Raw genomic sequence first — 19,940 nt, 5'->3', positions numbered from 1 at the left:
ATGGATTTGTTCACGTGTTTGTTTGGAACTTCAACAAGTTTCTTCAGATTTATCTGGAATTTGCTGTATTTTTACTCAAACACATTCTAGAAGCAAAAACATTATTTATTTATTTAAATGGTACCACCCATTTCATTTTCATCCTCATGATTTTGGAACCCAGAGTTTGGTTCCACGAGCCAAACCTTCAAACCTTTCGGCTGTACAGTTGTCTGATTCCACTCTGTCCATCAGTGTCAGTCTGTACATCAGCGTCAGACGGGTTTGATACAAATCAACAGCTATGAGATAAGGTTTCACATTGTACACAGCAGAACAACATATATATTAGCCACTGACCGGCTATCTCTTATATACACAGAATCTACACAGGTTAGTTGTACTCGTAATAATGCAAGATGTTTGAAGTGTGAACGACTTAGATAATTGTACCTTATCATTCAGAAGACCAAGTTCATTTTCATTCCCCAGGTCATTAACTTTCTGTGTAATTAAAGGCAAAAGCTTTTTCATTTTTTTTTTTTCATTTCTTTACAAAACATGGCAGTAAAATATAAAGCATCCATCCCCATTGATGGAAAGACATTCCCGATCCTTCTCGTACAAAATACGACAACCACTCATGTGTTTAACCAACATTTCAGTTCCTGCTCACAAATATCCTCCTGAAATAGATCCAACCAAAATAACAGTAAACACCCCACAATCCCCCGATGTTCTGAAGTCACGTCAAACCGAATGTCGGAGAAACGACACTTTGAGAAAGTCCCTCAGAGTTCCGACCTCTCTGGCGGAGTCAGGGATCCCGTGATGATAAAAGCATAGCAGGCAATTTCAACAAGCCACAAGAACAGGTGTACCGGCGGCGGCGGCAGCAGGAGGCTTTATTCACAACTAGCATGCTAATATTGTAGTATGGTCATGTTTTTCTTTTTCTTTTAGTGTCATTGTCCCTCCCTGTGGCCGCTAGTGGTAGTGTGCCCACACGGCTCTTAGCGCCGCTCCGCGAAGAGCCGCTCTACCTGTTCCGCTCTGCTCTGCTCTGCTGCTGTAGGCCGTATGAAGGCGACTCTCCCTGGTCTGGTTTAGATGGAGTGGTGAGGTGTCAGGCGGAGGCGGGAGGAACTCCCATCCTGACTGGGTGATGGTGGTGGTGGTGCTGCTAGTGGGGGGGGGGGGGGGATGGGGGTGGTGGTCCGCCCTCACAGGCAGAGGAGCCGGGACCCCTCCCCGCTGCCCTCCCCCTCGCCCTTGGGGATGCGGGGCAGCAGGGCCGAGCGCGTCAGCCCCCAGAACCGGGCGGGGGACAGCTCCTTCTTGGCGGCCGTGAACTTCCAGCCCATGTGGGAGCCGCAGTTCCGGCACTGAGCGATGGTCCAGGCGTACCTGTGGACCCAAGACAACGTAGTCACAGTGTGGACCATATCCTACTGTGGGGGGGGGACCTCTCCCCTGGTCCCCTAATCTAACCGCCTCGTAGGTGTTACCATCAACTAGAGCCAAACTACATTTAAAAGCTCCCTCCCTCCTGCTTGTTTCATCCTCTTCTACAGACCTATAGCGAGGTGGTTCAGGGGTCAATACATCAGCTACCATACAGCCCACAGTCTACCTTACCCCTCCAGGTAGCCCCCACCTATGAGTGGATGAGGATGTGTGGATGAACGGCGTTACCCTGGAAACCAGCTGTGCATGGTGGAGGGCCAGCCCACCAGGTTCAGGTTACTGGCGTTGTACACCGTCAGGGTTTCGTGGACGTAGCCGTGGGGGTTGACGTAGGCGGCCATGGGGCCGTACAGAGACAGACTGCAGAGACAGAGAGGGCAACCCCGCCCACTTATTAACAACTGAACGCCACACGGTGGCTTACAGACAGCCTCCATTAGCACCTCTGTCCCTGACCTCGGCTCACTGTCCTCAGACCCTTCCTCAGGGTCCGTCTGTCCACCACTTTACTGAACCCTCTGTTGAGCGAAGCTTGCTCTGTTCATTCAGCAGAGGGACAGGTCAGAGGTCAGAGTGACAGGTTAGAGGTCAGGGCCGCTATGAAGCCACACACACCCTGTGTGTATGAACGCGTGACGTCACCCAAGGCCAATACGATGAGCAAAAACTTTCCGGTCTTACCTGAATATCATATTCTTGGTGGTGATTTCCGTATCCTGGCACTGTTTGCAGCAGAGGGAGGTACACTGAGGAGGAGAGAGTGGCAAACAAGAAAGTTGCTTCACCATGTTAATCACATTAAGCTAATGACAACATTCTCTGTGTCTATGCAGGGGTTATGGGCCCTGTAGGCGAGCTCAGGGATACAGAGAGCTAGAGAGTGTGTGGATGTGTTCCTCATATTTAAAATGGCGAGCTCCGAGCTACAGTGTGTTATGCGTTTGGTCATATTTATAATGAAATTGTGTACTTTTGAATAAAAGTACAGGGGTATGGATGACCTCACTGAAGAACTCTTGACTTCTACTATGTGTACATGTTCAGTGAATGGGAGGAAACTAAGTTCAAAGTAGCTCTTCAGAGAACTACATTGTTTGTGCTATGAAAATCGTTTCAGGAAAGGGGGTCCCTTAGGACGGCAGCGGCGCTAGAGAGGACGGTTACCCGGTCCATGATGTCCAGCTCACAGCGCAGTCGTTGGATGGCGCTGCCGATCTTCAGCAGCTGCAGCCTTAGAGCGTCGTCGATGGGCAGACACGCTGCCACTCTGTAGGAGAAGTCTGACAGGAGGAGAGAAGCAGGCAGAGACGATGAGGAAGGTTACAGGGACCGCGAGCCAACACAGGTGGGTGAACGCGCGTGTTCTGCAGAGGCTGACCTATGACGTTGGTGGGCAGGGAGTCGTCCTTCAGATTCTCATCCCACTCGTGAAGCTGTTTCCTCACTCTGTTCATAAGAGACTCCTGCAAGACAGTGCAAGGAAACTGTAACTTGTGTGTATTTTGCTGGATGTTCCTGGACTTATGAAGCATTGAACAGAAGGGGGGAACACTTACAGCGTCGTACAGCGCGTAGACCCACGGGGGCCACGGAGTCAGGTTGGCACAGCTAAACTTTCTCTGCAGCGGGAGACACAAAAACACACAAGGGATATTTTTGTCTGGATTGTAATGTGTTGTTGGAGTCAATATATTAGATACACCAAAATATCCCAAGAAAAAATAACTGACTAAACCTGGTGTATTCTGTATAAGACGTGCGTCTGACCTGCCGGTAGGAGGCCCACCAGCACTGGGCCTGCAGGCCGCTCTGGGCTGATGGTCGGGAGGAGGGGTGCTTGTGTCGTCTGGAGAGGGCCACGAGGTGCACCGCATTCAGGGGATCAGGGAGGACGCACTCTGGGAGGATCTGCACCTTGGCCTGCTTGATCCTGGAGACAGGGAGGAAGGAAAGACCAATAAACAAGAGGGCAGCAATGGCCGACGTAGGTCCTAGATGTCGATGTTGATTTTGCCAAGGATGCCTCTGAGGAATGCTGCTCATTGTTCTATACTACATGGTGTGCCATACGACGCACGGCGCAACCATGTGCATTCGTTTCTGACGAGTACCCTTTAGAATCCCGGCCCGTTGACACACTCACCCATCCGCCTGTGTCCGCAGCTCGTGGACCTTGAACCTCTGCCTCCCTACCGCCTTCACTTTGACCGTCTCGATGCCGTACTCCTGCTCCTCCCGGTAAGCGTAGATCTCCGCCGTCGTCCCGAACTCCGGCTCCGACTCGCCCGCGTCACTGAACGGAGGAATATCCCAAACTTAGTTCAATTTGAATCGGTCCTGATCACCTATGATTAACATACAAAAGTACCCCTGGAGCCCGGACTCTATTTCTGCGTTTATGGGGGGGTTTCGCTGGCTGGTACCTGTGTGCGAGGACAGCGAAGGTGCGGTCTCTCTGGATGACACTGCGCATCATGCTGACCTCCTGGGGCCTGAAGAGTTGCAGCGGCAGCGTCTGGCCGGGCAGCAGCATCACGGCCGTGTGGGGCAGCACAGGGATGGTCTGGCAGCTGTCCTCGTCGTGGACCGTCCGGCCGTGGAACTCCTCCATGTCTGCACCCAAGTACTGTCGCCCACATGTGACGAAACACAGATATTATCTTCTCACCAAACAAACGGCAACCACCTAATTAAGGGTGAATCTCGAGTTTCTAAAAAAAATAATATATATTTGCATATCAATTATATTTATGTGTGATAAAGACTGAAAGTGCAACAGTTGAATACTACAGCGGTGGTGTGTCATCGCCTACAGAATGGGAGGTGGGGAGGCTGGGATCAAAGTTGATGTCGGGCTTCTCCGCATTCTCGTTATCACGGTCTTCAGACTCCATGTCATTCTCTTCTTCTTCATTTTCTGGATAAGTAAAATATATGTTATATACTTGATTAAATCATGTACTTATGCATGCAAACCGTACGAATGCAAGATGGCGGTCTAGCTTCACTTCGTCATTGATTAGTTAAGTGCTTGATCAAATAACATAAGGATCGCAGTGGTCCTGTTGAAACATCGAAATCGCTTTCTCCTGTACACATAAATTATAAAACGGCGAAAACAAAAGTGAAACAAGTCTTTATTTTGGTCCACACGGCTGCGATCTGATGTTCTTTCGATTAATTACGCAAAAAGTAGGATGAATAAAATCGAATCTTTATAACAACGCGTTACGTGGCCTGTGGCCCTGTGTGTACGACTGTGTGACATTTTAATTCTGACCAGGTAGGAGCTGTAACCGGTTGCCCATGTCTTCGTTGATGTTATTGTCACCCCTCTCGTCCGCCATGTTCTTGTGTTTACATCCAGGTTCTTCTTCGCGTGTTTCGGCAGTAGGACACAATCACCCTGACTGCTCTCTGCCGCCCCCAGGGGTCGACGCGGGCATTGGATAAACATGTTCTCTATCCTGCATTATCCGAGGAGGGTCTTTCTGCGTCCTGCAAGGAGGCGTAACTTGTAGTAGGAGGAGGCGTGTCTTGTACTTTTCTAAATCGCGGTCCACGCGAGATCTTCCTCTTTTCGCGGTAAAAAAAGTCTTGTAAATCTGTAAATTATTTTCTTAAATGCATATGACTCAGGGATGTCAGTTTCAGTAAGCCAGTAAGGCTATGATTAAGCTAATCAAGAGCATATTTTAAATGAGCGGGTCGGGTGCATTATCTTTATATAACGCCTAATATTTCAGGTCCGAGTTGCGGTGCACGACTGCTACATACAGAATACTTCCACGATTTGGAAAAGTACAAGACACGCCTCCTACAAGTTACGCCTCCGTCTTGCAGGACGCAGACAGCTTGTTCACACTACATGCGTCCGTCAACGGATGACCGAGGGCGTGTCTGACGCATAGGGGACTAGTCTCTAGACGCATACTGCAGCCAATCAAATCGCTTCCCGCTACAAAGCCGATGTGTGGATATCAATACTAAAGATGAAACAAACAGGTGCCTAGAAACAATCCTATCATTCCACATTTCTTTAAAAAAATATAACGGCCGGATTTTTACTGCTTCTTCCTGCTTGTTATTGCAAACTGGATCCAGGAAACGCATGGAGAGTATTTGCATATCCGCGATCTGATTGGCCGACGGATCCGGCGCTGCCTCAAAAGTTGAACATTTCTCAACTTCTTGACGCAGGCCACGGAGCCGAATGGACGGACGGACCCACAATGCATTTCGCGAGCGCCCCATGCAAAGTCAGATCCGTCGACGGACGGAGGTAGTGAACAAGGCCGATGCTGCGTCAACGTTGCCAGATTTCCCTCCCGGTTTGGCAACACTTCGCCAGATTGGGCGAGAAATCTGGCTCAACCTGGCAACGCCGACTGAGTGCAGTCCCCTTCGCTTTATATTTACCAACGACAGAAAAAGTTGACGTAGTTAGTTAGACATAGGCCTACTATATCATAGACGGAAGACGGAGCATCGAACGCTACTGCCTGCTACTGCGCTGACGAGAAGCGGGGCCGCCAATTTGGAATGGTGATCCGCTCCAGTGTAATCAGTTTGGCAGGAGCAATGAATTTTTGGCGCATTTAATTAATCATACCTCACTGAATACCACGTTTTTTTTTGTCATACGTGTAGCTATGATAAAGGACACATGGTTTGGCGTGTTTTATTATTCAGTTGGCTTAACAGTAATATAATATTCTGATATGCTTTTAAGTGACCAGACTGGGAACATAATCCCAGAGAAGGGATAAAAAAACGGTCAGCTATTTTTAAGTTGAAGATGATACAATGACATATCCTGCATAAACAATGTATGAATACATTAGATATGTATATATCTTAGGGACCTTAAGACTGTTGCTGCAGCAGCAGTTTATTCTGTATTGACACTTTGCATTGATATTTTGTTTTATATATATATATATATTTACTTGTATTAACAACATTCTTGAATGATTGTTTTATAGTAATTGTATTAAATGTATTTTTTTTATTTTATGTATGTCGCTTTGGAAAAAAGCATCTGCCAAATATTTAAAGGCCCACTATGCAACTATCTTAGGTTGAACAGAACAATCAGTGTAAGAGTGTTGGCCAACATAATAATCTAAATAAACAAGAACCTGGATTCGGGGATTCAGTCTGTATCTGGGGGACGAGACAGACGAACAGCAAAACACCCATGGAAACAAAGGTGTTTATATGGTTGCAACCAAGCAAGCTAGAAACATACAGGGCACACAACAAAACGGTTGAGAAAACGATTTTTACAGGGCTCACAACAAAATGGTTGAGCAAACACATTTGTACAGAGACTATCAACATCAAGAATATCACAAAGACAAAGTTCACCCAAGGGTACTTTCAATTATAAAAGCAACACGGCCAAGTCAGCGTCTGATTTGCAGTCTTCTTTTTCTTTCAGTTCACGCTATTCCTGAAAAGCTTGCCCAACGTTTACTCGTGTCTGGCCTCTCTGTCGGTCCGTCTCCCTTTTCTCTTCTTCTGTTCCTCCGACATTGGGTTTCTCTGTCTCTTTTTAGTCGGCTGATCTATGATGAATGTAACAATCCCTTAGTTACTTGTGTTTATATCGAGCCGGTTCCGTGTTTGGGGGTCTGTGCCGTAAAGCAATTTGTTACTTTGCGAGACCCGAGACTCCCGCGAGAGTGGGCGGCGGGTCGCCGGCAGAAACATATTCCTTTTCTCCGCCAAGATGCGCAAGGGGGGAGTCGAAACAACGAACAATCAAACAAAAATGTATAATAGAACCATCGCAATGACTCTTGTTATAACGGTTTTAGCCTGTTATATTAAGGTAAATCAAGCCAAAAAAGTTGCATAGTTCCACTTTCACTCGTGTGACGTGTCTGATCTCTTTTCTGGTCCATTCTTCTTTTGTTCCACCGACAGTCGCCTCTAGGGCCCCTTATCAGTCGATTGATCCATGATGAATGCAACAATTACCTCGTAACTGGCTGTTTATATCTAGCCGGTGCCATGTTTGGGTGTGTGTCTGTGCCGTAAAGCATTTTCGAAAATACAATATGACTACATTTTCGAGGCGCGATTGGATACTTCCGCTTCGTCACATCCGGATTGTGTCGGTCCGAACAGAGCAAGTTGCATATGCGCTTTTTCCTTGGAGAGGTGACATGGGGCAATGACACACCCACCAAACGACCCAGGAATGGTTGGAGAACCATCAGAATAACTCTCAACCAGCATAATTAATGTAATTTTGGCTAAAAAAATTGCATAGTGGGCCTTTAAACAAAACAAACACCTGAAAGTTTTTATATCGGCTAAAACCACCAATCTGTTTCACTGGATTCAGAATAAAACCAAATTCTGTCTTACCCAACAATGTTAGGCCTATTTGAATATTGTTACTTGAATGACTTATTCATGGTTTCAATTATACTGTTAAGAAATTATTGTCTAATACTTGCCTAAAATGAGAACGCATCATAAATTATACAAATCTGCTGGTGGAATGTTTATTTGTGGATGGATTGGACTGGAGTTTGCAGGTGGGAATTAATACAGGAAAATGATCATACCAGAACGAGTGAAATTCAAAACACAACAAAAAGCAGCCAGGGTAAATGCAGACTGACCAATGTAGTTTATGCAAGGCAATGTGAATGTAAAATATCAAGGATCATACTCTGATCATTGCGAAAACCAAAGCACAAAAGCACCATGCGATTTTGTTCATTCAAAGCAGTAATTGAATTTTCCATCACAACCATCGGTAATGTTGCGTTTCCCCTAGATTTCTTTGGAGCATTGGTAAAATGTACAGAGTCATCGGACAGAGTCAAGGTATCTGCTGAGACCAGATCATTGTGCAAATGTGCCTTGAACTTGGCAGAAACAATTTTTTTCTGCGCAAATGCATATAGGGGAAACACTAATGACCCATTCTTGTAGACAATTGAACAATAACTTGGAACAATGGAACACATGCAAAATTGTAACATGCACAACACTAAAATACCTACCATTTTGATTCCTACATGTACTTGGTGTCATACCATTTAAAAACATGTAGGACCTGAAACACACTGAATACAAGATAATTCCAACAGAAACAAAACTAAAGCAGTTAGGAGCAACTTCAAAATAAGAACATTATTTTGACAAAAAAAAAAAGCAGCCAGGGTTAGGGTTAAAACCCCTGAAAGAGGACTGTTTTGCATAGCTTCTTTCTTGTGCTTCCTTTCTGAAGTTTAAAAGAGGCGAGTTTGGCAATGTGGTGCAGCCTTAGCTTATGAAACAGACACAACCAATGATAACAAGTCCAAATGGTGGTTGTCAATTCCAAACTGTCTACTCAATGTTTTCCCCAAGCAGAAATACATTCTCTGTTCCAATCTCCCCTCGGACGATGTGTAGGACTGTCAACACCTTGGGCTTGAGCTTGCATTGTTGAAGCTTGGCGGATCACCCTCTCTGCAGCTCTCAGCACCTTATAACAATAATAATACATTATATTTATATAGTGCTTTACACAGTGCTCAAAGACACTTTACAGAACAGAGAAAATAAGAAAAAAGCAACTTTAATATTTAAAAAAAAAACAAGATAATAAAATCAAACCTTCACTGTGCCTAGTGATGGAATCACTAGGCCGCTGTTGTTTTTCAGGGTCAGAAGGTGGAAGTTCTTGTCAAATGAAGATGGCACGGCATCTCTGACCAAGCTCCAACGGCACACAGCACAGGGCTGCACAGCTGCAGTCCTGTGCGTACTCATGGCCCTGCTTTGCCACGAAGTCCATCTTAAGATCTGAAATGTTATAAGCAAAGATGAATTAGTCTCCTTCAGAAAATTACCAAGGAGTTTAATTAAGAGTGTAACAATAACATGTACATGAATTTCAAAATGCTAATTTTGTCTTACTTGAGTAGGATGCAAGCTTCTCACTGAGCTCCTCATTAATGAGGTTCTTTTCCCTCAAATCCTCCAAAAGACCCTTCACTGTGGTCTTTGCCCTCTTTTCTCTGGACATGGCATTCTTCTTTTCTCGCTCCAGACTTTCCACTCTTGCCAAATGTTTATTGACTTTGGCCTTAACAGCGGCAGGAGTAGCAGGCAAGGCATAGCCATGGTCCTAGTAGAAAGAGGGACGAACATGGTTTGAGTAATGTTTCACTAGACATGGTCCTAGTAGAAAGAAGAGGGACGAACATGGTTTGAGTAATATTTCACTAGACATGGTCCTAGTAGAAAGAAGAGGGACGAACATGGTTTGAGTAATGTTTCACTAGACATGGTCCTAGTAGAAAGAAAGAGGGATGAACATGGTTTGAGTAATGTTTCACTAGACATGGTCCTAGTAGAAAGAGGGATGAACATGGTTTGAGTAATGTTTCACTTCACAAACATCACTTTGACACCAATAGTTTATGGCCCACATCCACATTCTTTCTTACAGTCATCAGCTATCTAAGCCAGTTATTTGTGAGTGTTGTTACGTATTTTAAGAATCTAAGCTACCCATACATAGACCCAATGAAGCAGGACCAAACATATAAGCCGTAAATACTATACATAGCCACAAGGGGAGCAAGACCTTATTGGAGGCTGCTCCAGCTACAGATGGTAGCGCCTTTTAAAAGGGACACTATGTAATATTTTGAGTAATTTATTACCTCAAATCAACATATTCATTCATAAATAAGTCCTCATTGGTGTAAAATTATCTCTGCCAAAAATCTCACTTATCCTCCTGAGCGAAGAATAATTAATATTAATATCAATATGGTTACATAGGATGGGTAAGCTTCATGGAGGCTTCCATTTTCTTCCGGTCTATGAGCTGCCGAGAGGGTCAAAAAGCACTACGTCGTACAGGAATTGCAAACGCGTTTTCACTCTGAGCCAGCGTGACGGTGGAACAGAGCTTAGTTTAGCGAGACGAGTTTTACCGGCAAATTTGAACATGCACCGCATTTGTTTGAAAGACAATAGTTATGCCACGCCACAGGAGAAGGAATCAGACGCCAAAAAAACGACGATGTGTAAGCATGTATAACATGGTTTTCCATGGCAACGAGATGGGCGCTCCTATGTTTGAGCGACTTGTCATTGAAAGGCTACTTTATTACATATTTAATTTACTTTTCATATTTTTGTCGAGTTTAAATCGTGACAATATTCTTATGACTTATGGATACTGTCAAATACGTTGGAGGAATTCAAAAGCCATTCTTCATCAAGTTATGAAGGTTTATTCTCTGCTGGGGTCACCACGTATCCAAATCCACCAAGACGCACTTACGCTAGAGCGGACCATCTGGAGCTTCAACTCGCTTGCCAGACAGTTGATTTATCACCCGAATAACTGGATTTCATACCAACAACTCTGATAAAGAAGACAATACGGAGGAAAAGAAGATCGAGAGGAGGAATTAGGAACAGGATAGGAGACGAGGAAATAAACTCGTTGCCGACTGGGGCGACTAACTGGCGGCGCGTACAGTCGCAGCGGCCCCTCTTGAGATCTGTGAGATTGAGATTGAATGTGTGAGACGTCCTACGAACGTAGTTTATGACAGGGAAACAATATTAAACATTAGGACATTGAGAGCGAGTAACATCACTGGCATTCGCTGGCATCTGGACATACTACGCAAACACACAAACGGACACTGTGACACCGTGCCCGCAACTGCCCGGAGGAGGAAGCAGCAGAGACGGGGTGGACGTAAACAAACTGAACAGCTTCTTTCAGCTCCTACCCTCCAAGAAACGCTATCACAGCTTAAGATGCTCCACCACCAGGCTGCGGAACAGCTTCCTACCTCAAGCTGTCAGGATGCTCAATGCACCAGCGTCCCAGATCTTCTCACTGGACTTTATTTATTATTTATTTATTATTTATTTATTATTTATTTATTTATTCATCATTGGGACGTTTGTTTGTTTGTTTGTTTGAAATGTATGTTGATCTTGATCCGTGAGAAACGCCTTCTCGTTTTGTTGTTCAATCAACAAAATGACAATAAATTTGATTTGATTTGATTTGTCCACGAACCTCATCATCACTCGAATGACTCGATGAGGTAGCCTAGTAGGTGTCATGTCACAGCTTCTTGGCACATACTGCCCACCGTAGTTTTTGGACAAGCGAGCACTATTAGTTTGAATGCAATATAAAATTGTACCACTAGATGGGAGTAATTTTTACACAGTGTCCCTTTAAATATATAAAGAAGCCGAAGCCATAGAGTGGCGAAGTCACGCCCCTTCCGGTAGGGCTCATGGGACCTATGAGATCGAAAAATATGAATGGGTGTCAATGGAGAGAAAATAATTATTTTCTGGTCCCGGTCTTTATATGCCCTGGATTACACACATGTTGTTTGTGGATTTAAAGGATAATTTTTCATGCAAAGAGTTCGACCGTTTATTGTGCAATTGTTCAGATAAAGGCTGTAGAGAAAACACAACGAGAAAGACTACACGGCTCGTATGTGACGTCACGCTCCCTTCGACTGGCGTGGAGAAGACCGACAATCTTCCCATCAGCATAACTGAAACTCTGCACGTGCCCCGACTTATAATGGTTTTCACCTCTTTCGATGCTTTTATCCTCCCCTTGGAAAAAGCGGTGAAGTGGGGCAGAGAGATCGCCATCTCTGTGCCGAGTTCCAAGGGCGGGTGTGGTGACGTATATCATATGCGTCGAGAGCAGCGAAGAGCTGTAGTTCACAAAGCGGCCTCACATAAAACCTAAAATTATCAAACTTCACGAACATTTTTAGTTTTCTTTGCATGAAAAATTATCATTTAAATCCACAAACAACATATGTGTAATCCAGGGCATATAAAGACTGGGACCAGAAAATAATTATTTTCTCTCCATTGACACCCATTCATATTTTTCGATCTCATAGGTCCCATGAGCCCTACCGGAAAGGGCGTGACTTCGCCACTCTATTACGGCACCCCGGCCACGCCCACTAGGCCACGCCCACTTGACGGTCTCTACCTGAGGACCGATGGCCCATAGTAGCCAGAGATTTTCAGCGACACCCGCGGACAGCCACAGGCCTCTGCCCGTGGCTGAAAGTAGCCAGAGTTATTATCTCTCACACGTGTTAGATTCAATTCCCTCCGTATAGCTTCACTTACCATGCCGAAACATGCCGACGACTTTATAATAAATGAAGTGAGTTAAAGCAACCCGGGATTGGACAACTTTCTTCGAGAATATGCAATAGTGTTTAATATGAGTGGCAGCAAAACAAGTGAGATATTAATGTCCAGGAACATTATGTATGATGTTTAAAGTAGAAATACTCACATCATTAGGCTGAGGTTGGGAGGACGTCATTTCTGGGGAATCCTTAGAGGCCACAGACAGGCTTTCTTCAGCTCTTCTGGAGGTAGACGTAGCCCTGCCCTTTACCAACTGAAATGAATAAACATGCATAATACAATATATAAAAGGATAAGCTAGTTTGACAATAGAATATTTACATTTATTAATGCTAATAGCTTAATGATGATACACCTACTTTTTGGAGGTGAACCGGGAAATTGAAGAGGGATGGAATAACACCATCACGTAGTCTGACAATCTGACCCGTCCGGTCAAACTCAGCTTGCTTAAAATGTTGACTGCAGACAACTGAATAATCACTTGCAGTGAATCCTTCTCTCCTCAAAGCCACTTCCCACTTCTTCCTCAAATCTTTGTCTTTGGGAAACCTTCAAAAGTGTCAGATGTAATCTAGGTCAGTGTTTATGGAATATGATTTATCAAGTCTCAGTTCATAGCCGGGTGAACACATAGCCTAGTTCAACAGTAATCCCAAAATGACCCCTTTCCAGGTGTCAGGTAAGTGTGGCAGGGCCTTTACCTGTTTATCACACATTTTGTCCCACAAATTTCACGAAGGTGGGATACACAAAAATGGGTTGGAAAGCTAGATTAGCTATACTGTATAGCCACTGTCCTTCTGATTGTCTAGTAGTTAACATATATTAGCCACCCTACACAATCTGGACTTTGGTCCTAACTTTTACCCCCGTTTGCTTTTACAATCATTATCTTGATCATTTATTTATTAAAGTAGGTATTTTTTTCATTTAATTGACAATCAATTCTATTACGGTCATACTCTTGTTTATTAGCCTAGCTGGCTACGATTTCAGTACTATCGAAGACAAAAATACTGGTAATATTCTTTTCACAAAATACAACCAATAGTGCGGTAATGTTAAATCTTACTTGTGAAAAGTAATCCCCCGATTCCTATTGTCGACGGTCCGCTGATTTGAGCAGGAATACGCTGAACACCAGCCCGGCATCTTGTTTCTGCTGTAGACGCTACCTGTTGCTGCAATGGACCTAGCTCCCAGCTCCCCACTTCAAGATGGCAGCCGCATTTCTTCTTCTTCTTCTTCTTTAGGTTTTATTGGCGGTTAGCAAACCAACTTGTAGGTGCATTACCGCCACCAACTGGACTGGAGTGTGAACGAGAGATATTGCATCTAATAAAAGGAAATCAAAATACGAAAAAAAATTATCAATAAAAAATAAATAAAATAAACCAAACAAAACTAGATTCTTTCTACTAAACCAATTTCCCTTAGGAACTTAGAAATGCTGTGATAGGCATTGCCTGCAGTTTTCCCCAAAAGCCCTGATAATGAAAAGTGGTGTGTTTTGCCTTGCTTAATGTCTGAAAAAGGTGGTCTCTCTGGGCATTGTACTCACTACAATTAAATAAAACATGCTCAACGGTTCCTGGCTGGTAACAGTGTTGGCATTTCCCAGTAGGATGCTTGCCTATTTTATGCAGCGAATAGTTCAGACCTGTATGCCCGATTCTAAGACGAGTGATTATACTTTCATCCCTACGTTTGAAGCCCACCTTCCTCCCATCACATACATGTCTTTGGATACTGTACAAATGCCTGTTTCACTCATGCCCCAATGCTCCTGCCATGTATTTTGTGCTTATGTCCTGATAAAGGATTTTACCTCAGCTTTGCTCTGACGAACCTGGAGATCTACATGTAATACCTTGAGTGCTTGTTTGGCCAGAATATCAACTCATTTCCCTTCCCACCAACATGAGCAGGAACCCAGATAAAACATGTAAATATGCCCTTCATTTGCAGTCTGTACATTATAAAAAATATTTCATTGATTAGACCCATTCTAAAAGACGACCTACCTGATCTAATGCTGGATAGAGCAGAAAAACTGTCAGAAGCAATAACTCTTGGGTACATCATCAGTTTTCCCGCTGGGCGCATATCTGACCTTGGGGTGCTACTGCTGGAGAGTTGGAAGTCTCTGTTCCAGCAGCAGCAGCTGTCGAAGACAGACAGGACCAATATGAGGCCTCAGATACTTCCATGACTCATCTTTAATATTGTCCTTCCTAGTTTAAAATGTAATCAATTATTGCTTCCACTTCCTTGACCATTGACAAGTAGTTTTGAGTGCTTGATTATTCAGCCAATTTGTCCAAATACAATGTGTCAGGTATGGTAATTATATTTCAGTCCTTCATTTTATGAACTATACAATCAGCTTTTGACATGAACGCTTGCCAGTGATTAATTGAGCGATGGATTCATAGTTCACATGGACTCTAGCATGTCCCGTCACTCAAGTAATAGAAATGATACCCTTGCTCCTAGTTATTGGTTAACCTAGCCAATAGCCATAAGTTCTTGGCACTTTCCTGTGAGCATCCTTACTGTAGACACTTTACTGACAAATGCAACAAGTTGCTCTGGATAAAATCCAGAAATGTAATTATTCTCTGTGAGCCAAACTCTTGACTCAGGGCTTATTTGTCTAATGAGCAAGTATCACACAGATTCAGTTATGTGGTAACCAAAGTTTATTATGGCGTTAAAAACAGCTTTGGTTCTGGTGTTAAAAGATTGGTTCGTCCCGCAGAGATCCACATCTGTTGGTCCAGGGTCAGTGTGTCAATCCAGCGCTGGGCCGTATTCTTTCTTGAAGACTGGCTCCACGCATGCTGCTTCCACTCTGGACGCCTGGCCCGATCACCGCTTCACCACACAGGACAGGAACAGCTGCTGGGAGAGGGCGTCTACTTTGACCTCTGCCTCATCTTCCTCCTCTTACGCTTCAGTCTGTTGGAAACAAGAAACTGGTTAGAAACTGGACACAAGATCCCAAAATGGACACAAACTCCCAGATTAGTTTTTCTGCCCTTAAAGCAGTACACTATACCAGGGAGCACCACCCTTTGAGGAGTGCCTTACTCAGTAGGGTCTTAGTAAGATACAGCAATACCAAGCACTAGATATGCGTGTTGCCGTCATGCATCAGGGATAAAAGCTTTATCTATTTTTTTTTTACACTAGTTTCTACTATACATGTCCTGCAACAGACTTTTACAATTGTAACAAGGTCACGCTTTAAGCAGAGCAACAGGCCATGTCATTGGCCATGACCAAACTGTAGCAATCATAGAGCATAGAATCAGCCACTGATTAGTTAACATGGACACCTGCTCCCACTAGCCTCATGGCTGCAGGCCACCTGACAGTCCACGCCTCCGAGCTTGACAGGGTGCGGCAAACCTGAATCAATAGTCGCTGTTCAGGGTCCCGTTTAGACTACTCTGGCTGAGCATGATGCATGTTAAGGACTGAACTTTGTAACCAATGCTAATGGGAACCCAGTCATGCAGAGTTAATCAGGCCCCATTATTAAGACAAGCATTTTCTAACAATTGACAAATCAAGTGTTCTGGTTTGAATGGTATTCTTACCTGCGCATGCGCTTCTTCCTCCACTGAAAAACAAAAACAGCACACATTAGGCATCACCCCGTGAAGACAAGCTTTAGTAACAGTGTTAAAGACAAGTGTTATGGTGTCTTTAAACAAGATCTTATGGACAGCCCGTGTGATTAAGAAATGTTCACAACACTTGTGTTATAGGCATGTTATAGTAAGTTACTATAACTTAACACATCACATGACTCCCCATCACTGTTACTGTAACAGTGATAGGGAGTCATGTTATGGACATAAAGTGTTATGGAGCAGAAATCCTCTGCCGCCTATGGCCAACCAATTAGTCTTAACTAATACAAAGCTGTAAATATAAACCTCAGCATGCATTAAATGTACGCCTCAAACAACAGGGTGCATTGAGGTCCTGCATGTGATGTTGGTATAAGCTATCTGAAGCTAACAAGTTAGCCTAAAGCAGCGAGGCAGGCCCAGTGCAACCACAACGGGTAGCTTCATATTAACATGAATAAATCAGGTTAGTTAAAAGATATGCACATGTAATAATAATGTTAAAAGGCTCATTCTGACCGTAGGCTATGTTAAGCAAATAAAATACTAATACGCCATTAGTAACTAGTAAAGGGGGAGAAGCGGTACCCTGATGACTGCAGGGTCCATTGTCAGGAACCATTTTAGGGACAACCGAAAAAAAAACAATTTATTTTATTTGGCTTACCTTGGCTCTCATCGTGTGGAGATAAGTCTATAGAAGGAAGAGGAAAAGGTGATTAGATACTGCAGATGACAATTAGAATTGGTTGATTAAGTTGGATTCTGTTTCGGCTCGGGAGCCATTTCGGCACGTACCTCTGAGCGAGGAGAGCAGCCGAAAGAGGATGATACAGCGGGAGAGGGCGCTATTTATGCGGAAACGGTCACCGTATCTACACGCCCATTTACCCTCAGTCGTAGGGAAATGTAGTTCAACGTCTGGTTCAGCGTGGATGCTCTGCGATGAAACGTTCTGCCGCATTTTGGAAGCGCTAGATTAATTGGAAATGTATTCATTTACTAAATCGTTGGCATGGAAATGACAATTACACCCCTCGATTGACATACAAGCCTAAATGAATTAAAGGATAACTTAAATTATATGAAATAATGGGGTCGCACTGGAGTTTGGGATGTGAGGTTGGTAGTACTAGGCTAATGTATTATTTTGTAGTTTATCGTGAAATAATGTGTCATTATGGGAAGACGTTCTTGTTTTTTAAAAGGCCATACCATTTATTATGGGAGACGTGGCCAATACAGCTTTAACTAACCCAGTTTACAATGTGTTTATGCATTCTGATGTCTCCAACTACTTCACTTGTGTTTTACTTCTCTTAAAATGTTTGTCATTATAACCCCTTTTTTTTTTCTTTTTTTTTACCCATAGAGTCTGATCCAGAAAAAAATACGTCGATATTTCTTTCACCAACGTGCATGACATATATTTTTAAGCAGGGGTAAATTTGCTTTGACGCAGCAGTCATTTTTCCTGATATGTTAAAAACTTATTTTGACAAGCAGAAAACTTTTTACTGTGAAAAAACATACTTGCAACTTTACCAATGGTTGCTTTCTGAATTGAAGGTCAAATAACGACAAATGTGTACAGTTGCCAAAAAACAGGGGGTGGGTCAACTTACCCCCTGGATCATCTTACCCCCACTCTCCCCTATATAGAAACAGCAATAGTTCAGTGTTGCCAAAGTAGATTGGAATGTTAAAGTGGTCAAAAACGATATACATGCTATATATTATTGTAGTATGCTAAAGAAAATAAGATGTCACATAAAAAAACGATCAATGGCGATACTAGAATTGTTATCTTCACGCTGTATTAATATCAATATTTGGACTGCAATTAGAAGAATGAGTTAAGGAAGCGGTTGAAATTGATGTTTGTTTAAATGCATGCCTTTTCAGTCTAAAAGGCAGATTGTTTTTGAAGATTCAGGTGTGATTACAGCTTTTTATTTCTTCAGCATTCCAAACTAAGAGGACATCCTTCACATTTGTAAAGGGAAAGTTTATCTTCAGACTCCAGAATCACAGGTACCAAGAGCCAACCGATGAAGAGGCTCCATCGTTCCGTTCTTCTTGTTGTGCTTTGGGTGGAACGTGGAGATGGATGATGGCCCATTTCTAGTGTGCGTCCCACCGTATCCTGAGTGGGTGGTCCAGCGTCTTCTACACATCTCAAACAAAGGAATGATGGAAACTGAACATAATAATAATAATAATAATAATAATGGATTGAATTTATATAGAGCTTTTCTAGACACTCAAAGACGCTTTACATTGAAGGGGGGACCTCACTCACCACCATGAGGTTGATCTGCTCTCAAAAACAGAAAGTGGGCTCAATGTAACACATGTTCCACACGATGCCCTGACCATCAGCTTGAGGCCAGCTCCCCTCCTCCTCACACAGCCCCCCGTCGGACCACAGCAGCCCCCGTTTGCTCCCTCGACCGCTTCGACGGGCTTCAGGCTCTTCTTCAAGAGCTCTGAGAGGACTGCAGAGGACAAACCCTGTGGCCGTCATCAGGACTTAAAGGCACCCAGTGCAACTTTCGAGGCTTAAAAATAAACATTCAATTTCTAGTCTTTTTTACACGTAGTAAGTTTCAATAACTCCATACCATTACATACCGACATTTAAGCAGCAAAGATGAGACGTCGTTGTGTGGTGAGAACTGATACAAAATCGATAACAACAACAATGCCGCCATTTTCTTTATTTTTTGTAACCTACAATAAATAAAGCAGGCTTCCAGTCAATGGAAAAATGGCTTCTCCCCACCGGCGATTGTTGTTGTTTACGATTTTCTATCAGTTCTCACCACACAACGACGTCTCATCTTTGCTCCTTGAATGTCGATATGTCATGGTATGGAGTTATTGAAACTTACTACGTGTAAAAAAGACTAGAAATTGAATGTTTATTTTTCATTGAATGTTTACATAAAGTTGCACTGGGTGCCTTTAAGAAATGGTTGTAGTATATATATATTTATTTTATTTATTTATTTCCCGATTTTTTTATGAATTGTTATGCATTATGATAGAGTGAGAAAGACAGGAAGGTATGGGAGACAGAGGGGAGGACATGGAGCAGATGACGAGGGGAAGGAATCGAACCCGTGTTGCTGCGATCCCCTGGTTGTAAAATGTTGATGCTCCACGCCACCTAGGTGGCTTTACTGGGCTCCTCAAGACAGAAGGGTGGCGGTGTTGAAGCCGTGGTTCATTGTAAGGCTTGCAGATAACGACACAGGTGTGCTCCATGTGCCCGCCTCCAGGCTGGTTTAACCTGTTGCACTCGGATCGCTCCACGTGTAACAGGTATGCAGCCTCACCCAGCCCCCGTCCAATCAGACGGACTCGAGCCAGGTGAGGCTGCTTCAACCAGCTATCTCCACACACACTCTACAATAGACTGGTAGGTATAAATCTTTTTTTATTGTTAATACCTCAAAGGGAAATTCAAAGAGTGGCTCAGCCTCACTGAGAAACCCGGGTGAGGCATTCATCTCCAAACCACACTGCTGCTCACAGTCCCTTGTGTGTCATCCCCTGAGCAGACATTCATTCATAAGACCTTTCAGATTTAAGGGTTATTCACTGTAAGGGATTATTCAAGACACTGAAGTCTGCAGTAAGGAGACATCCCAGATC

At 43.7% G+C, this 19,940-nt stretch overlaps 2 protein-coding genes across 2 annotated transcripts; both read right to left on the bottom strand.

Annotated features, from left to right (window-relative positions):
- Positions 1-84: 84 nt before the first annotated feature.
- Positions 85-4,885, bottom strand: crbn (cereblon). Its single transcript, XM_060068503.1, has 11 exons — positions 4,727-4,885; positions 4,260-4,363; positions 3,870-4,072; positions 3,590-3,739; positions 3,214-3,376; positions 3,003-3,065; positions 2,825-2,909; positions 2,611-2,726; positions 2,128-2,192; positions 1,675-1,806; positions 85-1,386 (listed from the first exon to the last, which is right to left on the bottom strand). The coding sequence occupies exons 1-11, from the start codon at positions 4,791-4,793 to the stop codon at positions 1,203-1,205; spliced, it is 1,332 nt and encodes a 443-aa protein (XP_059924486.1). The 5' UTR covers positions 4,794-4,885; the 3' UTR covers positions 85-1,202.
- A 3,052-nt stretch (positions 4,886-7,937) lies between these two features.
- On the bottom strand, positions 7,938-13,876 carry LOC132470199 (THAP domain-containing protein 6-like). Its single transcript, XM_060068551.1, has 6 exons — positions 13,712-13,876; positions 12,996-13,188; positions 12,782-12,889; positions 9,373-9,583; positions 9,070-9,258; positions 7,938-8,938 (listed from the first exon to the last, which is right to left on the bottom strand). Exons 1-5 carry the CDS (start codon positions 13,789-13,791, stop codon positions 9,140-9,142), a joined length of 711 nt encoding a protein of 236 aa, XP_059924534.1. The 5' UTR covers positions 13,792-13,876; the 3' UTR covers positions 7,938-8,938; positions 9,070-9,139.
- Between the last annotated feature and the right edge of the window lie 6,064 nt (positions 13,877-19,940).

The sequence above is a fragment of the Gadus macrocephalus genome, chromosome 13 (assembly GCF_031168955.1).
Source record: "Gadus macrocephalus chromosome 13, ASM3116895v1".
NCBI lineage: Eukaryota > Metazoa > Chordata > Actinopteri > Gadiformes > Gadidae > Gadus > Gadus macrocephalus.
Note: the sequence above shows the minus strand (reverse complement) of the source record. Positions and strands in the feature narration are given on the sequence as shown.

Coding starts and splice junctions, on each gene's coding strand:
- LOC132470199 (XM_060068551.1), bottom strand. CDS start 13,791: ATGCCGGGCTGGTGTTCAGCGTATTCCTGCTCAAATCAGCGGACCGTC. Junction 13,189..13,711: donor CGGGGGATTACTTTTCACAA/GTAAGATTTAAC, acceptor ACACTTTTGAAG/GTTTCCCAAAGACAAAGATT. Junction 9,259..9,372: donor GAAGCTTGCATCCTACTCAA/GTAAGACAAAAT, acceptor ATAACATTTCAG/ATCTTAAGATGGACTTCGTG.
- crbn (XM_060068503.1), bottom strand. CDS start 4,793: ATGGCGGACGAGAGGGGTGACAATAACATCAACGAAGACATGGGCAAC. Junction 4,073..4,259: donor GCCTCCCCACCTCCCATTCT/GTAGGCGATGAC, acceptor TGTGGGCGACAG/TACTTGGGTGCAGACATGGA. Junction 2,193..2,610: donor AGCTGGACATCATGGACCGG/GTAACCGTCCTC, acceptor TCTCCTCCTCAG/TGTACCTCCCTCTGCTGCAA.